This window comes from Nomascus leucogenys, chromosome 1a, assembly GCF_006542625.1.
Source record: "Nomascus leucogenys isolate Asia chromosome 1a, Asia_NLE_v1, whole genome shotgun sequence".
NCBI lineage: Eukaryota > Metazoa > Chordata > Mammalia > Primates > Hylobatidae > Nomascus > Nomascus leucogenys.
Genome location: NC_044381.1, coordinates 34586442 through 34600102, shown reverse-complemented (window position 1 = coordinate 34600102; position 13661 = coordinate 34586442). Strand labels below are relative to the sequence as shown.

Sequence of the window (13661 nt, the reverse complement as noted above, 5' to 3'; positions counted from 1 at the left end):
TCTATGGATTTTGGGTATTTGCAGGGAGTCCTGGAACCAATCCTCCATGGATACCAAGGAATAAATATATATACTTTTACTAGAAATTACAACATACATCTTTGACTTAGAAGTACAGATAATATCAGTTCCTTAGACTATTTTATTTCCATGTATGCCCTGCAACTTAAATGCTACTTTTATATAAATATTTCTAAACCCCACAGACATTATTATTATTGTTTTAGTAGAGTTACTGGTCATCTAGATTTACCACTTTTTAGCTTATTTTCAATCCTGTTCATTTCTTTTTGCATTTCCAACTTTATGTCTGGGATTAATTGTTATTTTTGAAGATCACCATTTAATATTTCTCTTACTGTGTGTTACTGACTGAAGGCAAATTCTCTCAGCTTTTGTTTTTCTAAAAATATTTTTATTTTACCTGTGGTCTTGAAAGATATTTTTGCAGCATATAGAACTTTAGGTTGATAGTAATTTGCTTTCTATACTTTGAATATATTGTTCCATTGTCTTTAGGCTTTCGTTATTGCTGTTGAGAAGTCATATTATAATCTTACTGTTTCTTTGCAAGAAACTCTTGTCTCTAGCTGCTTTTAGACATCTTTTCTCCTTCTTTTTCTCTCTTCTGGCTAGGTGTATTTTTCCTTGTATTTATTCTTCTCAGGATTTGTTGACCTTGAATTGTGGATGGATGTTTTTCTTCAATGTTTTGAAAATTCTCAGTCATTATCTATTCGAATTCATTTTCCATCTTCTTCTGGAATTCTAAGTAAATGTATATTGTACCCTTTTCTAACTATATCTTCTGTATTTCTTAACTTTTCTTCTGTATTTTTTACTTTCCTTGTTTCTTTTTTACATAATTTCTTCAGATCTGTTTTCCAGTTTATATCTTTCTTGAACTGGGCCTAATATGAAGCTAAACTCAATTATTAAATTCTTTTGGACATTATTTTAAAATGACAGAATATTCATTAAAAAACCTATATGTTGCTTTTTATAGTTTCCAATTGTCTGCTAAATTTTCAAGCTTTATTTTTATGCCTTTGAACAAAATAACTATAGTTTTATAGACTACATTTGCTCATTCCCTCATTACATGTCCTTTTGGATGTTTCTGTTGCCTGCTATTTTTGCTGTTTCTTCCTCATGCTGCATATGTCCTCATGTGCTTGGTAATCTTTGATTGATTGGTGGACATTGTATTTGAAACATTATTTATAGAAATTATTTGAAGCTAGGGTTGATGTTATCTTCCTCCAGATATTTTCATTTGCTCTTCTAAGCCCCTGGGGGCACTAACTTTCCAAGATTATCTTTATCCAATTTTAGAGCTTAAGGTTTTTTATGAGCTACTCGAGACTGAGGCCAGTCTGTAGTTCATGCAAGGGCTGCTTTATTTTAGGATTACCTGTGTTCCTAGGGTGGAGCTCTGATGATCCCAGCCAAAAGTACCAGAGTCCTTGTACTTAGCAGGTCTTGGCATTGAAATTTTAATCCAAGCTTTGTGAGTTTGTATTCTGGTATGCAAATACTCCCAAAGCAAATGTGGCCCTGAGTTCAGGACTCACCTCTCTAGATTTCCATCTTTGCCCAATTCTTGTCCTATAGTTACTTCCTATCTTGTTTGCTTTATGGTACTTTTCAAGTTTTTTTTTTTTTTTTCCTTTTGGTTTGTTTTGTGATTTGCTTTTTGTTCAACTTTTGAAGTAGCCATTAGTGGGAAGGTTAGTCTGAATCCCCTAGTCTGCTGTTTTCAGAAGCAGAAACACCTGACTTTATGTTCTTCACATATGGTTTTACCATCCTGTTCCCTCTTTGATTTTAGTGAGATTCCCTAGTTGCCCTATCCAATGTAGTAGCTCCTAACTACATGTGACTGTTGAGCACTTAAAATGTAGCCAGTTTGAACTGAGATGTGCTGTGAATGTAAAATATATACCAGATTTCTAAGACTTACTACAAATAAAACAATTTAAAAGATTTTATTAATAAGTTTTATAATTGCATATTAAAATAGTATTTTAGCTATATTAGGTTAAATAAAAATATTATTAAAATTAATTTCCCTTGTTTTTACTTTTTAAATGTAATTTAAAATTTTTTAAATTACATATGTGGCTTGTATGTGTGATTTGCATTATATTAGTGTTGGATGGTGTTTGCTATGTAATAAAGTAGTTAGAACACAAGATCTGTGGTCTGGATTTGATTCTTCCCTATACTATTTACTAGCAGTGTAATCTTGGGCTACTTTTTGAACTTCTTGCTTTAATTTTCTCTTCTATAAAATGAGAATAATAGTAATATCCATTTCAAAGATATATTGTGAGGGGAAGATAAAAGACGTAAAGCTGTCAGCACAATGGATAACTTTAAGCGTTGATAAAAATTTAGCCATTATTTATGTTTTTGTTATTATTGTTGCTGTTATTATAGTATCAGATTTTATACTTCAGTGAGTTTTTTCTTTCTCTCCCTCAAAATTTTCCACATTACTCATAGTAATAGAGTTCTTAGCTGGATACTGTAATTTGACTGGGGACAGACATATGTACAAATTATATAAGAGAGGAAGATGTCACAAACAAATGCTCATTAAGTTTGGCTGTAGAAAATTTTTAATGCTTCTCCAAGATGATATTACCTAAAATATTTCTGTAGACTGGCAACTATATAACCAAGCTTTGTAATTATGGTCCAGAAAGGAGTCACATAGCCAGGAAATGGTGGTGTGTTGGAAACAGTATTGTTCTGGGACTTGAGGCCTGGGCCGTAGTCCTAATTCTGCCACTGTGTTTGTCTAGAATCCAGTTTCCTTATTGTAAAATTGTGAGGTTGTATTAGATGCTCACTTATGCCCCCTTTAAGGTTATATAATTTTAACATATTAATACCTACATTTCACATATTTTGAATCTTCAGTTTAATTATCCTTAGGTTTTTCAGCTTATATTAGAATGGTAAGAGACTGAAGATAAGGTTACAGGAAGTATAGAGTCATGGTAAGATAGAGGCACAATTTTTTCACCCAGAAAAATCCTACAAGATGCTTTAGGTTGTAACTAAACTATTTTTTTTCTAGAATTGACTTTAATTTTACTACAGTAAAATGGAAACTTTAGATTGTACTATATTAAGATACTATACATATAGGCATTATGATTATAGTTTAGTGGAAAGATTGCTGGCCCTATCAGAATACCTGGGTTTTAACCCCAGTTTTGCCACTAGATAACTAAGTAAATCCTAAACAGTTTTTTTTTTTTGTTTTGCTTTTTCCATGTGTAATAATTTGGACTGTAATAATGTAACACCTCACTCAGTGTATGCACTTGAAAAACTAATTCTTACTTACTGGTCTGTCTACTGTATAGGATTTGCATTAATATTGTGAAAACACTTTAGGGGAAAATAACTTAAAATATATGAATAGACATACAACTTTTCTTACTTTGATTATTTTTGCAAATTTGTTCTATTTAATCTTAAAGGGATTGTTTCTTTGTTTTCAAAGTATAGACCATTGAGAAAGAGGGAAAGCTCCCCAGTGTATTTATGAAGCTAGCACAACCTTAAACCTGTTAAAGCAAGTTTAAACCTAGTAAAGATAGTATAAATACACAAACTGTGTACATGCACACATGTATACACACACACACACACACACCTATGTGCCAAAGCTTCAAATAAAATACTAGCAAATGAATTCAGCATTGTATTTAAAAATTATATATATTGACTAGAAGGGCTTTATCCCAGGAATATAAAGATGACTCTATACTACAAAATCTGTACATAATTTATTATAGCAACATATTAGAGGAAAATTTATGACTAAGCCAGTAGGTATTTCTCAAAAAGAAGGAAAATCATTTGATAAAAATCTAACAACTTCATTCATAGGGAAGTGCAGAGTAAAGCAACAGTGAGATGACATGCAGGACTGGCAGCATGTGAAGAAATAGGCCATCATACTTTGATGCTAGTGTGAAGTGTTACTGCTTTTTGGGAAAAAAACAGCAATAGCTTCTGAAATAAAAATGCACATTATCATTTGAATATTCCTGTTTCTGGGAGTCTTTCCTACACAAAATAATATATTAGTGTTAGTGTATACTATAATGTTAATATATACTAATATAGCAAATTAGGACTTACATGCAAGGATATTTGTTTCATAGTTTGTAATAACTAAAAATTAGGAACAACATGAATGTTGATCACTGAAGGAGTGACTGAGTAAATTATTCTACACTTACACCGTGGAATATAGTGTAACCATTGAGCAGGAGGGATAATATTGTTGAGTATGGAATGACAAATTATAGGTTACTGTGTATAATGTAATCCATTTTTTTAATAAAAAGGGAGAAGCCTTATATATGTTAAATGTGTGCATGAGCCGTGAGAAATGTGTGGGAGTATTGGGTTAATAAGGGGTGAGATAGGTGAAGTGAGAATATCATTTTTATTTCATATGCTTCTGTAGTGTTTGATTTATTGTGAAGAGCATTTATCTTTGTATAACCACATTTAATGAAGGAAAAATGCTAAATAAATTCAAAGTATGAGCATGTGGGTTCCAAAGATGCTGCATTTGGCCAGCCAGAGACATGGAAAATGTAAAAGTATTATGCTACACCTTCTATTGTGGAGATATTTGTTATAATTTCCATCTACAACTATTATAACATTACTTCTGAAAAGAAAGATATTTTATACTAAGAAATGGTGGCATTAATGATTTTTTTCTTTTATAGCAACTCCGATCCAATATCCGAGAAATTGAGAAACTTTGTTTGAAAGTCCGAAAGGATGACCTAGTCCTTCTGAAGAGAATGATAGATCCTGTTAAAGAAGAAGCATCAGCAGCAACAGCAGAATTTCTCCAACTCCATTTGGAATCTGTAGAAGAACTTAAGAAGCAATTTAATGATGAAGAAACTTTGCTACAGCCTCCTTTGACCAGATCCATGACTGTTGGTGGTAACGTATTGTACTAAGTCTTATTCTCAATCACAGTAGTACAGTTAATTAAAGCTCACCTCCTTGAGTAGATACTGAATTATCTATAGGTCTTCAAGGACCATTCGCTATCCTAATATGCTGAATCCTTGAACCCTGATCAGTGTTCCTGGAAATGTGTTCCCTGGATATTTTGCAGAATAAAAAATTTGAGGCTATGCCTATGGAGTGGGACTTCAGGGAAAGTACCCGTTTGTCTATTTATTGAAGAGAAACTTAAATATATTTCCTAAGGATAATGTCATTCTTGTCTGCAGAGTACTCTTTACTCCTTTCCAGGTGCAGGGGTGACCTCTTCAGGCATGCTTTTTTTTCTTAAGCATTCTGATTTTCAGAGGCGATGTTAGATCTATCTTTCAGCCAAGTTCTCTGAATAACTGACAACATTAAGTAATCTACAGTGGGAGTTAAGCCATCATCTTCTGTGAAGTGATACTCTAAGAAACAGCCCTGTGAAATTTGTCATTACATCTCTTCTAAGGGTGTAATTGGTAATTGCTGATCACATTATAATAATGTCTTTAATTCTGAAAATATTCTTGGCTTAATACATAGTAGTACTTCAAAGTAGTTGATCTTTTTTTTTTTATCTTTTGGGTATTCAGTGGAATAACTGATAAGGTTTTCCTACTTAAATTGTTTACTAGAAAGCTTAGAGCCAAAATTTTTAGCCACCAAAAGTCAAATTTGTAAACCTATCCTAGCTTTGTTTTATAACTACTGCCCTTGTTTGCTTTTTTGTTTTAGTGTTTCTCTTTTGTTAGTAACTCGTCTCATCTTGTTATATTTTATAAATTATTCTAAGCTACCTTTAATCCTTATGGAAAAGGTGGAGTATAAGTAAGTTACAAATTAGAATAGAATCTTAGAGATGTTACATCTGCCCATTTTTTCTTTTTTTATTTACTCAGGGCACTCCTGCATCACTATCTCCAAAGCCAGATTATTTTTAATTTTATATTTTCAGTGCTAATGATCCAGTAATTTATAGAGAGATCAAAAAAAACTTTTGGAAGAAACATTTAGGCCACTAATCAGAGTTTCTGGGTAATCTTGCTTTTGTTGTAGCTTTAATACCTAGCACAATGCTTGGCACATAATGGACCTAAATGTTTTATAAACATAAATACATAAATATCTTTTTAGAGACAATTTTGTAATTTCACATGTACTGTAATCACCTCACTCTGTGGATAACCAGTACCGTAAACGTTTTTGAGAGAAAGAGATGCTAGCACTCAATCCTTGGTTGAAAAGTATTTGGGAAGAATGCTTTTTGATAGTTTGTAATTACCGTTTCATTATTCTGTTCATCTATAGTTATTGCTGCCATATGGGTGAGGTTGAAGGCTGTTTTTATCACTTAGTGCAAACTGATGCTTTATGTGCACATGTGGAGTAACTGGGTTTTATAGTTCCGTGTGATTAAGGACTCATCTTATGTATCCAGACATTGTGATAGTTGTGATGGTAATAATAACTGTGAAGATAACCTGTATTTTCTGGAAAGAGTAACTAACATCAATCTCTTTGCTACTTAGCTTTGAATTGCCTATCTCTAGCAATTCCCCTATCAAGCAAAAATTTGGAGTTCTATCTGAGAGTTTTCTCACAGTATTTTAATATCCTAATACTTGCTTTAATTTGCATTTTATTATTGCATTATTTGTGTTACTACCAGTAGAACTGTTTGGGATCAACAACTTTGGACTTTATGTCATCAGAGAAATTGGGTGATTATTATTAATAGAAAAAGGCAGTTTATCCAGTTTGCTGGCAATTAACTTTCTCCATAGGAAGCTGATTGGTATATAAAAAAAAAAGTTCGGCAGATTTTGAAGAAGTATGTGCATAAAGGAAATGAAAAAATTGGAGCAGAGCCAGAGAATGAGGGAGAAGAAATAGCAGGTGAAATTCACTTCCCAATTCTCTTGATTCTCAGACTTCTCAATTCACCAAATGGGCTACTAAAGACCTAATTACTGGGAGAAAACTAAAAAATTAAATCTCTATAACTAGTATTTATTTGGTTGAGACAGTCATTCTATTAATAAAATCAATACCTAGGTTATACCTAAAACAGTGTATAGAATTTCAAATTCTGAATAGTCTGCTTGTCATAGTGTGCTTTCACTATTAATCCACTGCCAACATAAAGCAATTAAAAAACTACTGTCTCACCAAGTGCCTGAGTATTTCACCAAGTGTGAGAGTTTCTACTCTATTGCCTCAAATCCAGAAATATTATTAATAAATAAGAGAATGGAAAAGGAAATGAATAATGAAAGGAAAGCAAGTAACTAATTTACATAAGACTTTAATAATGGGGTAAGAATTGAGTTTGCTCCATATTTGGTCTTCTTCTAGCTGTAGACTGTTTTTGTCATTCTACATGTTTTTATTCTATGCTCTCCAGCTTTTCCTTATTTTTGCTTTAGATACTCATTATAGTAGCAACAGCCTATATGGAAAATCTGTTTTATTGCATAGAAGTTAAGTGCCTTAAAATACTTTTTACTTTACAAATTCAATCTGATTCTAAATAAATTGGTTAGAAACATCAGCAGAGATTCAGAAGCAATGTTGCCACATTTCCATGAGTAAGATCAAAAATACAAAAATAGTTTTTCATTTACAGATAGAAATAACAAGTAGAATAGGATGTTTTATGTTCTCTGGAGAATGAAAGAAGCTTATTAAGTTTAGGGAGAAGCTGAGATGATTTTGCTGTTTCTTTTGTCCAGATTCTGAGAGTTCCTAAAGCAAATCTTCTCTGCCAATCTTCTTGATCTGAGAAACTCCCTTCTGTCTCACTTGTGTGTCTGGTTTCATTTTTAGCATATTGCTTTCCACCAAGTGAAGTGAGGAGCCTCCAAATCTGATTTGTATTTAGAAAGGTGATTCAAGTCATACAGAGTGAATCAGTGCTTCTTTCCATTTTTGTCTTTCTTTACTCTCAGGACACACACTTCAGTAGTGCAAAAGGAACAGAATCTTGTTACATTTTAAACAAATACTCACAAAAGAAAAGAATATAATCTTAAAACTGCTGGGAACTTCAGACCAGCATATTGAACTTGATGAAATTTAGATTTTTATCACAGGTATATACATGTACTGAACAGTTTTATGAAACATGTAGATGGTTTGTATTATATGATTCCGAAGATGTGTTTTCTATTGGTTTTAATTTTTTTTAAAGTCTTCATTTGCAGCTAAGTTAAGCCATTCTTAGAAGTAATTTTATTTTGATAGATAGGCTTATGTAGATGATCAGTAAATTAATTTCACTATTTTTAAACTATCAGAACTGGAAAACATTTCAGCAATGCTTTTGAATTAATTTAGATTTATAATAAAATTTTTTCTTATGTGGTGAAGGTTAGTGGAAGTTTTTTATATATTATAATTCTTGGCAAAATCATTGCTGTTCATAAAGTATGGAGAAAGAGGGAGAGAATACTTGGATATATATAAAAGGGAAAAGCCTTATGTTATTTTGTTTATTTCTCACTTCAACTAAACCAACAATAAGGTTTTAAAACCAATCCTGCGGTTTAAAAAACAGTGGTGAGTGATAGGTCCTATGTTCTACTTGCCCTTTATGCTTCTGGTTTGTGTGTGGGTGGGAGTACCTGAGATGATTATGTTATATGAAACAGTTGCAATTTTTTACTTCTGTAGACAGATCTAAAGTTCTTCAGCTTTCTTTCCTGAAGCTATAATCTATCTCAGCGTTTTGCCTTATCACGTCTATAGCAGTTTGTAAAAGTTCAAAGGATCATCACTGAGGTAGTGATTTTAAATGCAAGCTGGAATAAATGAACTATGGAAGTTGTAGAAATGAAAAGATTTGCTTTAATTGATAGTCATGCCTTGAATTGATTAGTGAGGTTTAGAGTTTTAAGTTTACATCAGGGTTTTTTATGGAAGAGAACAGACCTCTTTGTTCTAAGACTCTATTTGAACTAAGATGCATACGTAGTTTGGTTTCAAGTGAGACGTAAATGACTTAAACATTTTTATTCTTTACTGAGGGAAATCTTTTATGTGTGTTTAAAATGTCAAACATTTCCCACACGTTATTTTTTTAGATTAAGTATTAATATATAATAGTCTGTCCTCATTTCGTTGCGTACCCTCGCAAACTTCATTTGAATCCTCTATAATAGTACATAAATTATGGCTTTAAAAAATATTTGAGTGGTCATGGTTATAAAGTTCTCCTTTATATTTGATCTGTTAATAATAATGAAGTTATCATTATTCATCATAATGTTAAAGAAGTGTAAATACCTGGAAATATTAAGTAGAAGAAAGGTCATAGAGTAATTCATTTATCTTGGTTGATGTGAAAATGAGAGTGTCTTTATGGCGATAATGTAAAGCATAGAGTAACTATTTTAAGCATTTGTAAAAATCATTTAGAGCTTTTAAGATATTGGCTATTTGCCATACTGTTTTAATGTAAAACTTACTCTGTATCGCCTGCCTTTGCTCTTCCTTTAAGTTAAATAAATATATTCAGATAAGATTAAAAACACTCTCAGTCCTGATAAATCTACAAATTACTTTTTAGTCCATTGAGTATGCCCTTCCTAAACAATTGAAACATTTTTCCTAGAGAGGTAAAGCATTCATAGGCTTTAAAGGTAAAATAGTAATGCAGTTTTATAAAATACTATTTCAGTTACAGGTTTGGCTGAAAGGGGCATTGAGAGAATATGAACTTAGAGTTATAATTGCTTACTTGTAGGAGTAGATCAGGTGCCACATGTCATCATGGCATTTCTCTGCTTATAACCCTTCAACAGCTCTCTTTGGTGTGCCAGATAAAGTCCAAAGTCTTTAACTGATCTACAAGGCCCCTCCTGACCATCTGTAGGCTTGTACTTGTAACTTGTCTTTTACTTCTTGCTTTGGTACCATCAAACTGCTGATTTACATAGCTATATTGTTTATTCCTTGAGGGCCTTTGTTCATACTGGTTTTTCTACCTAGAATGTATATTCCTCTCTTCTTTGCCTAGGAACCTCAAGTTTTCTAGAAAGGCTTCCCATGAGTTGCATACCATATCAAACTGGATCAGATGCCACCCACAGCTCGGAACTCTCATAAAATACTTATGTATATATGTCTGATTCTAGATAGATACCAATGCAGTCTCCTATTGTTTTATAATTTATTTTTGTATGTCTGGCTCTTCTAAAATGCAAGTTCCTTGAGAGAATGTACTCTGTGTTAATTACTTTTTATCCCTGGCACCCTAACACAATACTCAGTGGGTGCTCAGAAAATGTAAGTGGTAGATGTTTTGAGCTTGAAGTGAAGGGGAGATAGTAGAACTTCAGATCTTTTGTTTCCATTTCTACCGTAACTATCCTAGAGCAGATCACCATCATGTTACACTAGGTATATTGGAAAGCCTTCAGACTGTTTTTTTGTTTTTGTTTTTGTGTTTTTGTTTTTTTTTTTTTTGAGACAGAGTCTCGCTCTGTTGCCCAGGCTGGAGTCAGTGGAGTGATCTTGGCTCACTGCAACCTCTGCCTCCCAGGTTCTAGTAATTCTCCTGCCTCAGCCTCCTGAGTAGCTGGGATTACAGGTGCACGCCACCATGCTAGCTAATTTTTTGTATTTTAGTAGAGATGGGGTTTCGCCGTGTTGCCCAGGCTGGTCTTGAACTCCTGAGCTCAGGTGGTTTTTTTACTCTCTAATTTTGTCACCTTCCAACTCCATCCTTAATGTGTTTCTCATATGGTGGCCATAGTTTTCTCTGTAAATCTAAAATCTGATTATGGCACCTTCCCAGTAGTCTCCAACTATTTTTAATAGTAACATATTGATCTTTTGTGAAAAACAAAACTATTTAACATAGTTTACAAATGCCATGAATAATCTCAAAGTAGATTTCCAGCCTCAGACTTTGCTTTTCTCCTCATCACAGTCAGCTATACTGAACATTTTTCGGTCCCTAAGCGTATGCACATACTGTTCTCTCTGACCTGAATACTCTTTGCTTCTCCTTCTACCCCTGCACCAGTTCACCTATATAGTAATTTCTGTTCATCCTCAGGCTTCAGCTTCAGAGCCTTCTCTGACCACTCTCCCCTCCACAAGTCTAGGTTAAATACCTCTCATCTGTGCCCATGTAGCACTCTATACTTACCAATATTTCAGTTCTTATTAGACTATACTGACTGAACTTGACTATTAATATGTCTGTATCACGCATTTTATGGTAAGATCTGTTAATAGTAGCAGCAGCAGTAACTAATTTATTGAGCACTTGTACTTTATATATAACCCGGGTACTGTGCAAAGTAGATATCACCTTATTTTACAAATGAGAAAAACCAGCCAAAGAGATGAAATACCCAAGGCAAACAGTTAATAAATAGCCAAATCAGAATTCTAACCCAAGCCTTTCTGACTAGGCCCAGGCTCCTAACCACTACACTATGTTGCCTCTTCCGAACTGTTTTTATGGTTTGCCATTGTGTCTGCAGCACCTCAGCACACTAATCAGCAGGTAGTAGGCATTTAATAAATGTCAATTCAATGAATGAATGATTGGTAAAACCAATATGAGGAAATAAAGACTTAAAGGTAGATTTTAAAGTATGAATTAATTCATCATCATAGTGGTGTTTAATGGAGAAAGTCCTAGTGGGTTGACGACTTTTTAAAACTCAAAAGAAGTGGAAGCAATGGAGGCATGGGCCAGAAGATTGATTCTGAGGAGAAGAGTAGTGACAAAAAAGACATATAGTAATATTTGGTGACAATCTTATTATTACCAATAGTGACTGATTATCATTAATAAAAACATATTACTTCCCTGCTTTCAACACCTTCTGTATCTGGTATTTACATTGAAATAGCCAAATAGAAGTTTAAGGATGAAAAATATTAAGCCTATTTATATAGGTACGTCTCCTTTGAACATTGGCCAAGTAGAATAGTTTTCCTTTGGTGCTTCTTTCACATGTAGCCCTAGTTACTCAGATTGGATAGATGGTATTTGTAGCCATTTTTTAGATGACTGTGTAGATTAAAAAAATATGTGTGTAAGCTTGGTGTCATGGCTTACGCCTGTAATTCTAGCATTTTGGGAAGCTGAGACAGGAGGATCAGTTGAGGCCAGGAGTTCAAGACCAGCCTGGGCAACATAGCAAGACTGTGTCAATTAAAAACAAAAAAAAAAATTTAAGAAAAAAATGTGTTAACTAATCTGGGGAACAAGCTACCCCATGGATAAATCTTTTTTTTTTTTTTTTTTGAGACAGGATCTTGCTCTGTCACCTAGGCTGGAGTGCAGTGGCGTGATCACTGCTCACTGCAACCTTGACCTCCCAGGCTGAAGTGATACCCCCACCTCAGCCTCCCAAGTAGCTGGGACTACAGGTGTGTGCCACTACACCTGGCTAACTTTTAAATTTCTTTGTAGAGATGAGGTCTCACTCTGTTGCCCAGACGGGTCTTGAACTCCTGGGCTCAGGCAGTCCTCCCGCCTCAGCCTCCCAAAGTGCTGAGATTATAGGTGTGAGCCACTGCACCCAGCCAAACAGTTCTATTTTTGTAGAATAATCAATTTCCCTTTTAGCCTAAATTTAATTAGAGACCATTTAACATGGCATTTGTTTTATGAAATCAATTTATGCTATCTCTTTTCTAACAAAGCAAATAAACTCTAAACATGGGGTTATTATGTTCATCCAGGAGCATTTCATACTACTGAAGCTGAAGCTAGTTCTCAGAGTTTGACTCAGATATATGCCTTACCTGAAATTCCTCAAGATCAAAATGCTGCAGAATCGTGGGAAACCTTAGAAGCGGTATGTTAAAAAATATTTTCTTTTTGGTAGTTGTGAGGCATAAAAGTAACTTCCTCTCCCTTTCTTTTAAAGGACTTAATTGAACTTAGCCAACTGGTCACTGACTTCTCTCTCCTAGTGAATGTAAGTATATAACTGTTTTGGATGCAGAATTGTTGGATTATTAGAATGAGAAGCTTTTATAATCACTAGGCTTTTAATTAGAATTTTAATAGAACTTATAATTTTTAAGACTGGTATTAAGCCATAGATAGAAGTTTAACTGTTCTCAAATTCCAGATTAATTCAAGAAACTTTTATTAAGCACTTGTTATATACAAGCACTGTGTTAGATGCTTAACATTGAGAGTGTGATCAGGTTGGATATAGAAATAAATGAAGCCCATTCTCTGCCTTTGAGGATTCTTGTCTTTTTTTTTTTTTGAGACGGAGTCTCACTCTGTCGCCCAGGCTGGAATGCAGTGGCACAGTCTTGGCTCACTGCAACCTCCGCCTCCCAGATTCAAGCAATTTGTCTATCTCAGCCTCCTGAGTAGCTGGGATTACAGGCACGTGCCACCATCCCCAGCTAGTTTTTGTATTTTTAGTGAAGACGGGGTTTCGCCATGTTGGTCAGGCTTGTCTCAAACTCCTGACCTCATGATCCACCCGCCTCAGCCTCCCAAAGTTCTGGGATTACAGGCATGAGTCACCACGCCCTGCCGCCTTTGAGCACTCTACAGTGAGTGAAGATAGGCCTGGACCCCAGAAACTGAGCGTTCAAGCATGATGGCTAAATGCAAAAGCAAGAATGAA

The 13661-nt window shown here is 34.1% G+C and overlaps 1 protein-coding gene across 2 annotated transcripts in view; it reads left to right on the top strand.

Moving 5' to 3' along the window:
• STX17 (syntaxin 17) overlaps window positions 1–13661 on the top strand; it is a 65120-nt gene that overhangs the window by 39704 nt on the left and 11755 nt on the right. For both annotated transcript variants that reach the window (XM_003260558.4, XM_003260559.4), the window contains exons 4-6: window positions 4767–4992; window positions 12751–12866; window positions 12939–12989. In XM_003260558.4, the coding sequence (XP_003260606.1) occupies window positions 4767–4992; window positions 12751–12866; window positions 12939–12989 (393 nt within the window). The remainder of the gene's footprint in view (window positions 1–4766; window positions 4993–12750; window positions 12867–12938; window positions 12990–13661) is intronic.